The sequence below is a fragment of the Sturnus vulgaris genome, chromosome 5 (assembly GCF_052056855.1).
Source record: "Sturnus vulgaris isolate bStuVul1 chromosome 5, bStuVul1.hap1, whole genome shotgun sequence".
NCBI lineage: Eukaryota > Metazoa > Chordata > Aves > Passeriformes > Sturnidae > Sturnus > Sturnus vulgaris.
Window position 1 is genome coordinate 31,321,200 of NC_142247.1, and position 16,286 is coordinate 31,337,485.

The 16,286-nt window shown below is 43.4% G+C and overlaps 1 protein-coding gene across 10 annotated transcripts in view; it reads left to right on the top strand.

Annotated features, from left to right (window-relative positions):
* RBFOX2 (RNA binding fox-1 homolog 2) overlaps positions 1-16,286 on the top strand; it is a 170,070-nt gene that overhangs the window by 28,434 nt on the left and 125,350 nt on the right. For 9 of the 10 annotated variants that reach the window (XR_015803881.1, XR_015803882.1, XR_015803883.1 and 6 more), the window contains exon 2: positions 6,413-6,463. The exons of the other annotated variant lie outside the window; for it this stretch is intronic. Coding sequence is in view for 6 of the 9 variants with exons in the window: in XM_088165356.1 (XP_088021482.1) it covers positions 6,413-6,463 (51 nt within the window). In the remaining 3 variants the exon portion in view is untranslated. The remainder of the gene's footprint in view (positions 1-6,412; positions 6,464-16,286) is intronic. 10 annotated transcript variants of the gene reach the window in all.

Genomic DNA, 16,286 nt, shown 5'->3' on the forward strand with positions numbered 1-16,286 from the left:
TGGGGCTCTATTCAGCAGGGATACAGCCATCCCGAAGTTGTTGTGTTCTGTCTGACCACCTTGTGGGCTTCCCTAGCTGACTGCTCCAGACTCCAGACTCTATTCAAACTCTGGTCAGGGCAGGAGACTATTTTTATTAATCTGACATCACTTTCCTTTCTTGTCTTTACTGTGTCACTGGGCTTCCCGCCCGGGGAGCCTGTGGCAGGCCTGGCCTCCCTCCAGCTGGGCTGTGCCGGGGTCCTGCCCCTTCCCTTCCCAGGGCAGAAGACCTGCGGTCCCACAGTGGGCTGTGGGCTCCGTGGGTACCGTGTCCCTGCTACAGAGCTGGGTGTCCAGCTTTGTGAGGCTGGAATGGACACCTAGGACAGGGTTTAGATGTAGAAGATACAGGGCTGGAGCGGGTGAGAGGCTGCAGGTGGGAGCTGCATTCCCTGGAGCCCTCTGAGCACCAGGGACATGGCAGCATGGGAGCTCTCCTGCCCCATCTGTCCTACATCGTATTGGCTCCTGTGGAAAACTCGGTATTTTTAGGATATGGGGAAGCCTGGAGCGGGGTGGGGGGGGCCTAGGCCGGAGGCTGCTGTCGCTGCAGCAACGGGACCAGAATTCCAGGAAGGAAGAGGGGCCGGATGAGCCTCTGTCCTGGCCTCCTCTGGGCTGCAGGGTGGGAAGCTCGTGGGCGCTTCTCTGCTGCCATGGGCACGGCTGCCAGCATCAGGCACCTGCAGGCAGAGCCCTGTGCTGGCAGCTGCACCCCTGCTCTTCCCTCCCTCAAGAAGTGTCCTCAGTCACTGGGGTGTGTGTTGGAAGCCATGGCTGTGCTGACCAGCGTTCTTCCCAGCCATCAAGGGCAGCTGTGAGCAGCGTGCTTAGTGTGGTGGCTTTTAGCAGAATCTCAAGTTTTTAGTCCCCAAATACACTTAAAAAAAGGGGGGGAGTAGGGGGGTGGGTGAAAAGTGAAATGCAAGTCCTGCTACTTGCATCCAGCAAATTGTACAGGTTGTTGATGTCAGGGCACTAACAAGGAAGCAAATAAGTGGAAGGTTAGATGACATCTGCACATGTGGAAAACAGCCAAAGCCATGAAGCAAGTTTAATTGAGAGTGAAGACAGCTGAAGGGAAGCGTCCCATACTATAGACACAGTTATTGGTGCTGCAGAGTGATTAGCAAGAGCTGTATGTCAAATTAGGGTAAGTATCGAGAGAGAAGGTGACATTAAGATCCATTTAAAAACTACTTAGTTCAGTTTTTCATAATAATTGGTAATTCACCCTTAGATGCTACTTTCCCCATTAATTTTATACAAAGACAATTTCGAGTAGGAGACAGCACACACAGTTGAGAAGGCAGGCTGAATGCATCAGATACACTTGGACAAAGAAATGGTTATTTCATTTTTGTTTATATGCACTAATTTGTGCAAGTATAAAGATTTGATAAAGATCTGATAAAGAATTGCCTATTTTCTTAGCAACTGATAATAAGATCAAGGCATTTAGTTTTAGCAGTGCTCTGCCACAGTTAAATACTAAAAAGCCTTTTTCAATACAGTCCCCCCACCTACCCTGCCTTTCCCCAGCACAGGGTTTTTGTCTTTCCTGTATGCAAGAAGTAAAACAAAAAAGATGGTGAAACCACCGGGCTGTGATGAACAGCACTGGGATTTCTGTCTGGCTCGTGATCTTTACTTTTTTGCAACTGTCACTTTCAGATTAATAGCTTCATAGCCAGTGTTTTCAGCCCTTTTTTTTTTTTCTTATTGTGAACATCTTATTCACTGTGCTCTAAAAAAGCAGCTTCTGTTTGTCTAGTACAAGTCTCTGATAAATGTGTAGCTTGTGCTATCTCATCACTTTAAAATCCCATTTTGCTTTCGGGAGGAACAAGTAATTTCTTGTTGCCTTTTTTTCACTTCACTGCGTAGTCCAAGAGTTTTTGGCTTTCTGGTGCAGGGACTCTCCCTTGTCACTTCTTTCCGAGCCACCAGGCTGCTGCACCACCTCTAGCTCTTGGGTGCAGCCAGAGCAGAGACAGATGAGCTGTTTCCTTGAGTTTTGCTGCTGGTGTTCAGAACCCAGCAGGTGGTTATGGAACTTGAAAGGACTACATTAACTTCACTCTGCTTATCCTGGTACTGTCACGAAAGCAGGAATGCTGCAGATCCGGGGAAGAGATTGCTTTGTCATGTTTCTGAGATTATCTTTGAAATGAAAAGGACTCAGCACTTCAAGCTGAAGCTTGAGTTCAGCAGGAATTGATTTTCCAGCTGGGGAAAATATGGATGGACTTGCTAAGCTAACGGTTCCTACCAGGAAAGTTTTAATGTGCAGACTTTACATTTAATTTGGCTATCAGGAAACAGTTGCTCAGTGATTGTTGCATCTGGCAAAATGGCAGGTTGTGATATAAAATTGATTCATTCTGGGGTCAGGTTAGTCCAAAAATAGGATTATTGCATTTTTAAGCTAAAACTTAGTTCTAATTTTAAGAAAACGGTAGAAGGACTTTCAGACCTTCCATTGTATGTTACAGCTATTGACGTTTTCCCTAGAGGTGTGACTTTATTCTAGTCCTTTGAGGCCTTTCATAACTTAGTGCCACCTGCAGAGATGATCACTTCTTAATGCCATCTTGGTTTATTGGCAGTTCCTTATGTTTTAAAGATGTGTCTTAATTCAGCGGCTCTTAGAATTTGTTGAGTTGAGAGGTATCAAAAACTCCAAAGCCTGGCTGTTCTGCTCAGGTAGGATCATCTACTTTGAGCTTCAGCCATCTGCAAATGACTGTGATGAATTTATCTTTTGACCTGAGGCAGTACCTGTGACTTGCAGTTTGTTGCAGACCTTACTATTGCAAGTGGCAGTGGAAAAGGTCTTGTGTTAGCAAGGCTGGGAAATGAAAGAATGGGAAAACTTTGAAATAAAGGGGTGGTAAAGACTTAGTGGGTTTGACTGAGTTGTGACTTTTATCCTAATCAAATCTAGTTGGCCTGCACAGAGGCTGTTGCTGGGGTACAGCCACAATGGTCACGCATCCTATGGAAGTGTGGAAGCCCATGTGCGAGATCATCTGTATGGTTTGAATAAAATCCCAGTATGTGTTGCAGAAAGCTGATTTAAGGTATAAGCTTCCAGTTTCATTATCCCTACTCTAAAGCAAATTGCAAGTGCCTGAGAAATGCCTTTCAGTGGTAAACAAAGTAATGAAACATCCCAGTGGCAGTTTGATTTGATTTTGCAGGCTAGTGCTACCTAACTCAATTTCTTTATGAATGTCTGGTTGCATGTTGGCATCGAAAGAGAATGTAATTGGCAGGAGGGAGCTGTGCAAAAGAGATGGAGTTATCTGGGGATTCCCTCTCCCATCAGGCTGCTGCCAGAAGGCAGGGTCCCTCTGTGTTTGTGGTGGGTACTTATCTGTGTCAAACCTTCCTTCTCTCTTTTTCACTTCCATTTTGTGAGATTAGTTTTGTTCATGTGCAGTCAGAGGAGGAGATTGAGCTGTATCCCCAGCCTCTGCTGCCTTAGATTGCCTACTAGCAGGGGTTTTCTGTCTGGATGTTGCTGGACTGTGCTGTTCCAGTTGCAGGAGTTTAACGCTTTCACTTCTTGCTCTGTTTAGTTTTCAACAAAAGCAAACTCCGTATGGAATAATCATGCAGCAGGCCCCAGATTCACCATTAGTGACCTGTAAAATTGGCAGCAGTGGAGATTATTGGCAGGAGACGGTTTCCCTAGGCGCTTCCTGCCTTCTCTTGGAGAGTTAAGTTCAATTAGAGCAATGATACGCACAGCGGGGATTTTGCAAAGAGTCCAGTACTTGGTGGTAGCATTGCTGTATGAAAGGCAAAGAGATATCTTTGGCCTTTTTGTGACCTTAATGCTCCAGCTGCTGCCCTCTTTCTAACCTCTGCTATCTCGGAGCTTTCACTAATGTAACCCTCTTTCACCTCTTCTTTTACTTCCTGATGCAACCATATCCCTCAGATATTTTTAGTCTGCATTCTGTGAGGTTTTCTTCCAAAAAACAAAGTGGAGATTGTGGGATGTATGGCATTTTCCCCTCCATTCAATTTTTGTTGTTTCTTTCTGGCTTCTTACATATTGTGGACTGCCCTCAGATCTCTGCAATCGTCTTTCTCTTCGCACTTTTGTGATTTGCTTCTATTTTTGAAACTGTTCTGTTTCTAGATGTGGTTTCTTGGCATCCGGGTTCTTTGATTTCAGGAAATCCCACAAAGTTCAATTCTGTCTCTTTTCTGTCACAGCCTCGTGATCGACAGTCCCTCTTATTAGTCCCTTATGTGAGGTACATTGTCCTGAAAATAACAGTTTTTTTTCCTTTCTGTATTATAACTGCATTCACTGCCCTTATCTTTAGTATCTGTAAGGGGAACTTGTCCATCAGTTCCTTATTCCCTGTGTGGAAATCTTTCTGGTTTTCAGGGTGTTGAGAGAGACTTGCACAGGAACTTGTCTGAGGTACTGACCTTGCAGGTGTTTGTAAGTACTGTTAAAAGCATGCCTGGAATAGTCTTTCCAGAGAAGACCATCTCTCCTGATACACGATGAATGTTTATGGTATTTAGACATACACTGGTAAACTGTAGTTTGTGGGACAAACAATCATAGTGCTTATAAGGTGTACTTACATTGGGGGAAAAAAAGACTCACTGTGCATTTTCATTGTGGTGTTGTTTGTTCTTACTTAAGTTCATAATTAAAATCCAAAAGCTTTGAGTGGTGCTGTAGTTGATGGTCTCCATTTGCTTCTTCCAACTTCTGAGTCTTTCCTTCTGTTTCTGAATCATTTGTGGAGTTTTTTTGATTAACTTGCTTTCTGGCTGTTAGTATTTGAGAAGAATGTACTCACACGGTGGCCAACCTAATTAATTACTGTTAATCCCCAAAAAATGGCTGCCAAAAGTTTTGTTGTCCTTGAAGCTTTCATACTGTGCATGCTACTGTAGCATGAGAGCCTGAGGAGAGGGTGAGTGTTTGCTGGCAGGTTTCCCCAGAGAATCCCCTGGGCAGGATTGAGGTAAAGAGGGAGAGGATGGATACAAACTTTAAATAGCATTGCTAGGCTCTGCACTGAAATATTAGCATCTTGGTTTTCAGTAGGAATTGTGTTAAAGCATTTTGTTCAAACTGTGAAATTGTGCCAGTGGCCACACGTGTAGGGTAGTAGATCTCTCTCTGGTAGGAGCTGGCCTTTCACTCAAATGTCCCATCACAAAACCTAAAACATCTCAACAAAAGCTCTTTCCTGATAGTGATTGTAAATCTCAGTCAGCTTCATGCCCATAATGTATTTGCTTTTGAAAATTTGAGATTGTTTTACTGCGTTTTGTCAGGGCTTCTCTCTCCCTTCTCTCCTTCCCCAAGAGTTGCTGGAGAAAGTGCAGGGCTGACTTAGGAGGAGATAGACTTAAAAAGCGATGGTGGAGGGTGACTGTTTCCTTTCCTCCTCCTGGCATTCTGCTGGGAGTTGCTTGTGAATGCACAGGGGTACCAGGGTAGAACTGATAGACACTTTGTCTAGTTTAGTTTATCCTCTGCCCAGACAGAAAGATGCATGCCTGAGGCATGTGAGTGCCCTTTCCCCATTCCAAAGAGAATGTGTTGGAGGGAGAGGAACCAAAAATAAATTAAGAAAAAGAAATAAACATTTAGGAAGTATTATGTTATCTTAATCCCTACTGCACTGCTAAAATAGAGATGAGTCTGGGTATTTAATGGAGAAATTCCAGAAGTGTTGGAAGCTCATATATTCCTGCAGAACAGGATGATGGAGCTGCTAATATCACAAAATGTGTAGGCTCAGAGTCCCTTCTGGGCTGAAGAAATAAGGCCTAGAGGATTGATTTCCTGTTGGGAGTGCTGAGGTATTGCACAGGCTTACTGGGGTGTTTGAAGTTACATTGACTGCTTTTTAAGTTCATATTAAACTATTAATATAGTTTTGAAAAGGAAGAAAAAAAGACACATTTGCAGCTAATGTTTAGGGAAACATTTCTTCAAGACTGGGTGAGGTGCACAATAGCTTCTGTAATTTTATCTTCTGTTTTGTTCAATTTTCATGTATTTGCATATCAAAATTTTTTGGAAAACAACCAAAAATATACACAACTGATATTACAGAGGATAGAGTGGGATTAGTTTATGCTTATTTTATGGCTTTGATTTTTTTTTTTTTCCTTCTACACAATTTGGCATATGCAGATGAAATTAAATTTTAGGGGTATTGGCTTACATGGAAAAAAGGAAGTTGACAGAATAGTTTAGCTCATTCTTCCCCCTTTTTATGCAGGTTCTTGTCTTTGGCTGAGTTAAGACAGGCCTGTATTTCCTTGCTTTCTATTCCTTGTAACCCCTACATTTGCACTTTGTTTTATTGTCTTGCAGAACGAGCCTCTGACTTCAGGTTATCATGGATATCCAGCAAGAGACAATCAAGTAAGTGTCTGATTGCAGTAAATCTGTGTGTCTGTGGATCTCTGTACATTTAGGGGTGTTTTGTCTGACAGCTTCCTGGCTGTCATGTTATGGAGTGGGAATAGTTTTGTTCTATTGTGGATTGTTTGTGGAGATGGGTTTTTATGGCTTCCAGCAGTATGTGACAAGGTGCCTGGTAAAGGGTTAAATATCATCCACATTATCAACAGCTTAGGAAATGCTTGATTCTTAAAAATGTCACAGCTTAGAATCCCTGTCCCAAGCTCCCATTCTATCTCCTCAGTGTTAATGAATGTTCAGTGCCAGTACATGCTTGGTCCTGTTTTATACTTATTGCTGTAATTCTGGCATCTGGAGAGCAAAGCAACACTGAGTTTTTGTGAATAGGGAATGACACGTCCTGTTGGGTTGTTTCTAATATTTGTGAACTTGTCTTGCATTCCTTTCAAGTCCTGTGGGGCTCCTGCCCCTGACTCTTATTCAGGATGCTCTCCTACAGCAGTAAAAATTACACTGTTCAGTGCACTGCGTCTGTAAGCATTCTCTTGCCTCCTGACAGAAGACAGGAAAATCCCAGTTGATGAATTTGCACGATAGAAGAAGGAGATGCTTTGGAACAAATGAAATTTAATGGTTGTAAGATAGAAGTGTCACACATTAAATCTCCCTTTCCAGAACGAAGTTTTTTTTCAGTGTTCTGCAGTGCTACTGCAAAGCAGAGTATGAACCAGTGTAGCAGGAAATTAATATGCACGGAAAATCAATAATGCAGCACATTTCAGTAATGAGCAAATAACAAAACCAAAATGAAATTCTTTAATACTCTCAGGTACTGCTATATAAAGAAAGCGATTTTCATCATCTCTTGATGAGGTCTGTGTATGTGTAATAATAGCTTAATGGGAGATGTTTTTATGAAGGAAGTGCAGCATAGTGCAGCCTCAGCAACTGGAGAGCTTAAATCTTTGGTGCTTGGTATGTATGTACGAATTTATAGGAGGAAATTATTCAGAATGTCTTCTGGGATATATTAACCTGCTAACTAACACAAATAAATACTGCACACTGGGATGCTGTGAGAGTTGTGTTCCTGCTCTGTCCAGTCTAAGTGAGGTAAGCTAGGCTGGGACGCAGAGCCTGTTAGATCCTTAAAGTGCTTCATATCTGCTTTTGGCTTTCCTATTCTGGTAGCACCTTCTCCACCCTATTTTGGTGCTTCACTTTACATACCCATTTAAGGTGTTTTAGGGTGTTTTGATACCTACCAGTACATCTCACTTCACAGGTTTCCTCTTTCTCATCCCATAACGTCTTTTCTGATTTGAAAGTCCAGAACTGCCATTGCTGGTAGGTTGCCAGATCAGCATAGATGGGCATGGGAAGTTGTACTACAGCCAGGATGTGAAATGAGAATTACAGCCTGGGCAGCTCTGGGGAGCTCTATATAGCTGAGCACAGGGAGCAATGAATGTTAGCAAGTGTGTGGATGTATTTCAGATGGCAGATAGCTTTATGGAATTTTCTTGGAGGACAAACAGCTGCAATTTAACTTGTGTGTTTTCATTTAGCAAATGCTTGTAAAAATTTTTTGTCTGTTTTTGGTTTTTGTTTTTTTTTTTTCTTCCTGCTCTCTACAACATTTTGATGTGTAGTAAGTATTTGTCCTTCTGTCTTGTGTCCCTGAAGCAGCTTAAATTCAGATCTAGTTTTCACTAATGAGGTTTCAAGGCTTTTAGCTAATCTGATTGCGAGCCTCTAACTTGATAGCAGCAGAAAAAAAAAAGTCTTCTGTTGCCACAGGCTGGGGCTGGTGTGGGAGAATCAGGCAATGGCTGATTCATCACCTGCCCTTTTGCACTGGGAAGGAAGTGGTGTGGGAATATGTGTAGGGGTCCTCACCCTGTAACAAAGTTATTATGAGATACAGGAGCAATTGTGTTGGATTTCCTCAAATTAGGAGGTGGATTTGAGTTGGTTATAGTAAGTCAGTGAGTGTATTGTGCTCTTCCCCACTGCACTTACTTACTGTAAGTACTTAGACTGAGCTTTTTTTCCCCCCACACTTTTCTTCAGGAGAAGTAGCAAAGCAGAGTTTATTTTTTGGGCTTTTCATCCACAGTAGTCAAATTCTGCCATTTCTTTCACTTTATGTAGCATTCTACTCCTCCTTTACTTGTTTGGATGCTTTTTCCCTTCCTTCAGGCTCTGAATGCTGTTAATTGCTGGCTGCAAACCTTTCACTGTGCTGTTTTTACACCCTCTAGTGGTTAAATCATACCCAGATGTTCCAGATTATTGGAGTTTTTGTTCCTGCCAGTGGAAATGTGTGATTGGTTTGAGTCTTCACTTCGGCCATTTGGGAATGCTTAGGTCTCCAGAACGGAGTTTATTTTGTATCTTTTCCCAAGATTCTTTAAGCATTCTGTTGTCATCATTCATGGGCAGCAGTACTGAACCAAGTGAGATGGGGTTCATGTTGGGGCTCTCTCTCAGAATCCTGGTCTTGTGTGATTGCTTTATGATAACCCAAAGCTCTGTGTGGTTGTGCAGCCCCCTTGTTCCTCACCTGCCCTGCCAGAGTTCTGTCTTGCTGGACTTTTTGTGGTGATAGGACCTGGGGAGCATGGATGCTAAATCATTATTTTATAAGTTTGCCTAAAAAGAGGCTTTCTCTTGCTGAAGTGTTGCACTGCTGGATCTATGTTACAGTCCTGTAAGGAGTTGGATAGCTCTCTGGGACTGTTCTCATAATTCAAGGTTTGCTTTGTGGATGGCTAATGCACATTTGGGAATGGCAGCATACCCTTCCTTTTCCCAGAGCTTGGCTGATGGCAGGGACAAAGCCCATGGTAAAGTGAAAAGAAGGGAACATTGGTGTAACATTGTTAACTGAGATGAGAACCAGGTCTTCTGGTGAGGAGAGCTTATTCCCTGGGGACTATTCAGTTTTTCATCCCTCTGTTAGGTCTGCTAACAAAATGGTATTTCTTTTTTTGTAATGCAAGCACCTGCCTAAAAGGCAGTGAACCAAGACTTCCTTGCTTCATTTCCCAAGCTGTGACAAACAGCTCTGAGATACTTCGTGTTGGTCTCAACACAGAGAGTGACTGGTACAGCTATACTGATACAGCTTTTACATACAGACAAACTCATCAAGAATACATATTCTTCTTCCAGAAGGCTGTTCCATGCTGACTGTGCCAGCTCATTTTGTATATAGCCAAGGCCTTTATCATATTGCTCTAACGCTTTTCATGTCCAAATATATTAGACATGGTATCTGAGATTTGTTAGAATGCTGAATACTGGCACTTCTGTGGCAGAATTTGGCAGCTCCACAGAATAATTCTGTTTCCCAACAGGAAGCAAAATGAGCAAGAATACCTTGTTTAACTGACGCTGAAGGGAAGAGAGGAGGACAGAGAGTTTATGGAAGCAGGAGGTAATTGCACACACCAGAACTGGGTCAGGATGTTAGAGCTATTATACCTCTTCTGTTATGGAAAGTGATCCTCAGCTATCACAGCAGGTTAGGATATTGGTTTGAAGCCTGTTTTAAAAGCTTGTACTTCCCTAAGTACAATTCTTAAATCAAACTGGGCCATTGGCTCGGTACTAATGTGGTGGAAACATCGTTACCTATCACAAGTGACATTTCCTTCAACAGCTTAATTTCGGTGGCTGGTTTTCCATCTGAACACTCATCAGGTTTGACCTGTTGTTCTCCTGTATGTAGATGAGGCTGCAGCCCAAGGTAGTGGGTGCCTATGGCAACTGCTAGGAACAGTTTTATCACTATCCTCTCAGTTTTGAGCTTAAGGTGAAATGCTGTTAAATCCTCTCCAATTGTCAGCCTTTTCCCCTGGGTCTTTACTCACTTGCTGCATTGGAATACCTGAAAGGGCATCGAAGGCTCCAGGCGGATGTGTGCGCTGCCTTCCCTGGGGCCACGAGCTGGTGAGGGGAAACTGAACACCAGTGGTGGCAGCCTGTGAGAACAGGAAGCCTCCCCGTTGCTTTTTTCCTTCCTAATTGTTTTCTTTGCCCGGTCCCTTCTAATGTGGGGAGTTTGGCAAGGAAGACCTTTATCCTGAGATGTGAAGGATGTGTGAGAGCTCCCATGGGGAGGCAGGACAGCAGGTCAGCGGGCTTCCTGTTGGAGCTGACTGCACAGAGGCACTGGTACTCATTGGTGGTCTCTTGGCAGCAAGCAGTAGGGATCTCCACACAGAGTTCAGAAGGGGAAACCTGTCCTCTCTCGTCTGTGTGGTCTGAGACTCCTTCACCTGTCTTTCTCTTCTCCATTATGTGGATGAAGTGTGAATTTGGGAATATTGCTACAACTTGATTAGCAGCTAAGTGGCCCAGTATTGATTAGGGTATCCACCCAAAAAATCTCTTGATTTAGTACCAACACACTTGAGATGCTCTTGCCATGAAGCAAATAAAAATGTCATCCTGGAGGAAAACAGTTTGGTCACTTGTTTGTTTTCACTTGGACCATGATAGCACCAACCAGAGTCTCTCTAGTATCCTGCTTGGTCAGTTTTGTAACAAAGACTCCTTGTCTCAAAGTTCAAATCTAAGTAGTCTTCCTGAAAATTTTAGTTTTTAATTTGTTTTCTTCCTAGTAACTGACCATGAATAGAACCCCTCCAGTGTGTATGTTATGTGGCTCTGTAACCCATGAGGTGGTAGCAGTGGAAGTGTTAAGTTATTCAGGTGCTAGAAAGGAGCGTGGTTTGTGTTTTTTTGGGTTGTTTGTTGCTTACACTCCTCACTTGAAAAGTGTACTTAATACAAATTCTTAAACTCAGGGACAGAAAGAGGTTTTAGAGAGGCTCAAATAAAGTTTTAACACCTTACTCTCTGAGTAAATAGCCAGGACAAAGATCAGAATGCTTCTGAGATCCTCCATATAAAATGGAGAAGACCAGGCTCAGTATTCCTGGTACTTTTGAGGAGTCCCTCTTCACTTGAAAGCAATCAACCCAAAATTTGGGATGGGACCAAGCTAATGAGAGGAAGCTGCTCTAAGAACTTTCCTTATGTTTAAAATTAGGTGGATTAGGATAAGTCTGCCAAATTTGTTGCATCCTGGCTTCTACAGCCTCTCTTCAGGCAAGCAGTGAACTGTTTCCACGCTAGTAGACTGGACTGAAGAGATATTCTATTTCTGACCTAGCTGTGATCTCTCATAGCAAATAATGAGCTTCATTTCAGAGAATGTAGTCTGGGCAAAAATGTCCAATGTATTCAGGAGGTGAGAAGCATCTGTGAGGCAGCTGCATGTAAAGGGGTTCAAGAGCGTGTAGTGGGAGAACTGCAGGGATGTTACTGCTTGACAAAGCTATGAAGAGTTTGGGCCAGTTCAGATGTACTTACGGAAAGCCATTTAACACTGCAGGAGGGAAGGAACTTGAGAAGTCCTTTATCAGATGGCATCCCACATTACTTAAAACTCTCAATACATTTAGAAGGTAAAAATGTGTTGAGAGGGCAAAGAGAATTAAGAGAAAACAACGTAAATTGTGATATGTGAGAAGGAAAATAGAGAACAATGTTTAGCTAAAAACTGAAGGAGGAGTTGGTTTTAGATTGAAGTTTAAACAATTAAGTATGAGTTGGAAAAGCAAAGATCCACTGAGACTAATCTGGTGATACATCTCCCCTGAATCCAGAACTGTCTTGGTCAGGCACTTGCTAGATCACGTGAAGCATGAAGAAGTGATTCCTTGTTTTCTCAAGCCCAGACTATATCCCTAAGAAGCTGCAGGAAAGATACAATAAGTGGGATTAAAAAAAGTTGTAAGACATAAACCACCAAATAGTTTGGCTTGTTATAAACCTCCTTTCTGAAATTTCACTCTGACCCAAGTCTCTGTGCTTATATTGGCCACATCCCCCAAATCCCTCCTTTCCTTTGTTTAGCTGATTTCCTGGCATCAACCCCCTTAAATAATACAGGAAGCAGAATGTCTTGCAGTTGTCATGAGAATTGTAAATAGATCACTCTGGCTGTATATTTATTCCCTTCTTCCCTCATGTCTCCTGCCTTTCTAATCTCTGAATACAAGGCATGGAATCTTTTCCTTACAGAGCCCTGAATACCTTCCATAAACATATCCAGCGAACTCCATGCCAATGCATGCCTTTCTCGTAATCAATAAAAGATAGTAAGTAACCATGTGGAAAAACGTTGTAAGAGAAGAAATAGTTAAGGAGTTCACCTAATTCAGATCTATGAGAAGACTTCCTCGAAGTAAGCTCCTTAAGTCCTATAAACAGCTTCTCAGGGGAAGTAACAAATACCTTGCTGATGAATAGTCCGACCAAGGCTCTGGGGTTGTAAGGCGTTGGCAGGAAATGGGCTTGGATGATGTAATACAAATTCCTTTCATGTTTGAGTCCTCTGATTCAAGCAATTTCTCATCTCTCCTTAAGGGTTAAAGTAAGTCATCCTTGGGAGAGTACCACTTCTTCTCCTATGATGACCGTATGAGTTTTACTCCATGTCTATCTTGGAGATTCCCAAGCCCCTCAGTTCCTTTGGCAAGAGGGGACAGCATCTTGTTTAGATTTTCCCTTCTGAATGATTATGCCAGAGTGTGGCATGTTTGTTAGGAGTAGTCTGAATCAGTTGTAGGACTAAAACCAAATGGTGCAGAGAAAATGGCCTGTTGATAGCTATGTTATCCTATTGAAGGCATGAAAGCAGCTATTCCAGGTCAGACAGAAGGTCTCTGCATTCCAGTGTTCTGGCTTTGACAGTGTCTAATAGCAAGTACTTAAAACAGAGGGAGCAGCGCCAAGATTCGGTGATACTTCCCCTCTGCTGTGCTCTTGAAGCAATCCTGTGGCTTTGGGATTTCCTGGCTATAGATTTTTATTCTTTTTTAAAGTCACCTGTGATAGATTTTTTTTCTTTATTGCATTTCTTTAAGTGTTTTCGGAGCCTGTCTAAACCTTTGGCATCCGCAGCATCCTGTGGCAACAAGTTTCTGCTGTAGATGTTTTTTTAAAAGGAGAAGTTCTTCCGTACATCACTAACTGGAAACTGGAATGGCTTTTAAAGCTCTTGGGTGAGGGGGATTTGGGGTCCTCAGCATAGATACATATAGATAGAAACAGTTTGTTGGTTTTTTTTTTTTTGTAAACCCCTTGACTAATACCTGTGCAGCTGTTATTTCTAGGTACCCAAAGGTGCCGCAGCGCATTGCTGATGGACAGCCTGTGCTCTTGGGAGCCTCGGCTCTGTGCGGTGCCGGTGCCGGTGCCGCGCTGGCGCTGCGCTGCCGGGAGAGGGCGGCCGGCGCACGGCCAGCGCTCCCCGCCCCGCCCCGCCCGCGTCCCGGGCCCGCCGCCTCGGGCTGCCCCGCGCAGCACAGCCCGCGACAGCGACACTGGGGGCTCGGGCATCCCGCAAGCCATGGGGGGTGACTCCTCATAGGTGCTTCTGGAGCCGCTCTTCTGGGCGAGGGAAGTTGTGTTTAGAGGGATGGGGAGAGGGCAGCCCCTTCCTGCCGCCTGTGCTGGCGTCGAGTTCGTTGAGGAGTCACGGTGGAAAAAGGTTTCCACAAAAGTCTTTGATCTGTGAGCAGAGGCAACATTGAGGAGGGGTGTTGGAGGAGGGGTGCTCATTATGGACTTGCTTTTAGAGGGGAGCCTAAGCGGGCACTCTCTAGGCTTTCCTGTCGAGCCGGTTTCTTCCAGAGGCAGGGATGCTGCCCAGCACTGCTGCTGCTCAGAGGGCACTGCCAAGGAAGGTCTCCTTCTTTGGGCACGCAGAGCCTGTGCTGCTGCTGTGGTGGGTTTTCTCCAGTGTGCATTTGGTGCATCATGAAATCTCACAGGTTTCAAGTGAATGAAGAGCATATGTGTGAATAAATGCTATTCTCGCATCTAAATTTTTTTTAAAGGCAGCTAGAGATCCCAAGAAATTCAATTGGTCAGTGTAGTTACAGAATGTGGAAAGATGCTGAGAAAAGATCAGATGCTTATGTTCAGATCCTTTACTAAAGGAAATTAAGCCAACAGCAGACATACATTGCTAATTTTTAAGGGCTAATCATGTCAGATCAATTTAGTTTTTTGTTTGACGTGGCAGCAGGCCTGGCAGACAGAGAAAGCTGCTGGCTTTGGACATAGTCCCACATGACCTTTACATAAACTAGACAAATGAAAGGTGAAATTAAGAAGGGTCTGAATGCCTTATTGGAAAACTGTATGTGAAGCTTTTCTGTGTCTGTGTGTGTGTGTCTGATCTGGAGTCTTAATGTGGTCTGGCTTGGCTGCTCTGCTGTTCTCTACTGCTCACCAAAATTGAGGATAATAAAACAGTGACTGAACATATGTATGTGCAGGGGCTGGCAACCTTTGGAAGGTAGGATTAGGAGCTGTAAAGATCACAGTAAATTGCAGAAATGCCCTGAAATCCAACAAGGTGAAATTAAACAAAACCAAGCTGTATTAACAAAAGGAACTGTATATGCAATATAAAATGGAGTCTAACTGGCTACGCACTGATATCCAAGGAAAGATCTGGAGTAATAGGACATACACTGAGTATGTGGTGTTGGTTTTTGCAATCTTGAAAGCCTGGAATACATTTCCAGGTGTGTCAGGTAACTGCAGAAGATAGTTATTCTTTGCAGCTTAATATAGCAAGTGGAGCACTCTACCTAGTTTTAGGCACTTCCGGACGTACACAGGTGAAATCTGGAAAATGTCCAGGGAAGAACAAGAAAAGGAAGCTCAGAGAGCCTGACATAGTAGGAAAATACAAGCTTGTTCCTTATTTAAAAAAGACAGAGTAGAAAATATGGAGGGTGGGGATTTATTATTTACTATGTCCATTGAAGACAGCTTAATTGGTATAAAAAAAGACTTAAATTGGATATAGTGGACTAAACCAACATTTTCTGATTCAATGTAGTGAAGTAGTGGAAGGATAATTTAGGAGATCAGAGTTCCAGTTTCTAGGAGTCTGTAATAACAAGTTAGGCAATTCCTGATGGATGTTTGTCTAAACATGCTCTGTGCTGCCTCTGAGCATGGAAGACCTCTTGTCTCCCCTGCCCTGCACTTGTGTTATTTTGTGACAGTCAAAAACCAGTTGTTACCACTGACGTTATTCCTAAGCCATATAACTGCTCTTTCTCTGGGTTTGGGGTTTTTTTTGGTGTGTGTCTAAATGGTAAGATAGGAGGTTCCTCTGCTTCTATATGATCTTAAAAGTGCCCAAGATCCTTTCTTTGTGACAACTACCTCATCTCTGTTTCTTTCTGAGTTTGCTTATTACTCAACTGGCGCAGGGTATTCAGTATCTCTGAGTCAGTCCTTTGCTCTGTCTCACAGTAATAATATCTACTATGTATGAAGCTTGGATGGGTCTGATGTTTTGATTTCCCTTTAAGCTCTCTGGTCATATTTCCATTATGAATGTGTTTAGGAGAGAGATTATTTTTTTTCTTTAATTAACATAAACAAACCCATCTTTGCTACCGTACCTGCATGAAGAAGGGACTGAGAGGATTCAGGAGGAGCATTTCCTCAGGCTCGGCAGAGAGTGTGATTCTGCCTGCCTGTGGCTAGGATCTGCTGTGGGGGGGCAGCCTGTGTGCCTTACCCCAGTACAGCAACTGCTTCTGCACCCTGCCCGTGCCGGCTGCTTCAGCGGGACCCCGAGTAAATGAATGGGATCGGTTTCTGTTCCGCTGACTTCTGCGTGGTGAGCAAGCAGCTCTGCATTGGCTGGGCAAAGATGCTGTGTGCAAGCAGCCTACCTCAGCGAGCTGTGCTCCTGAGAGTACCTGGTAGATGG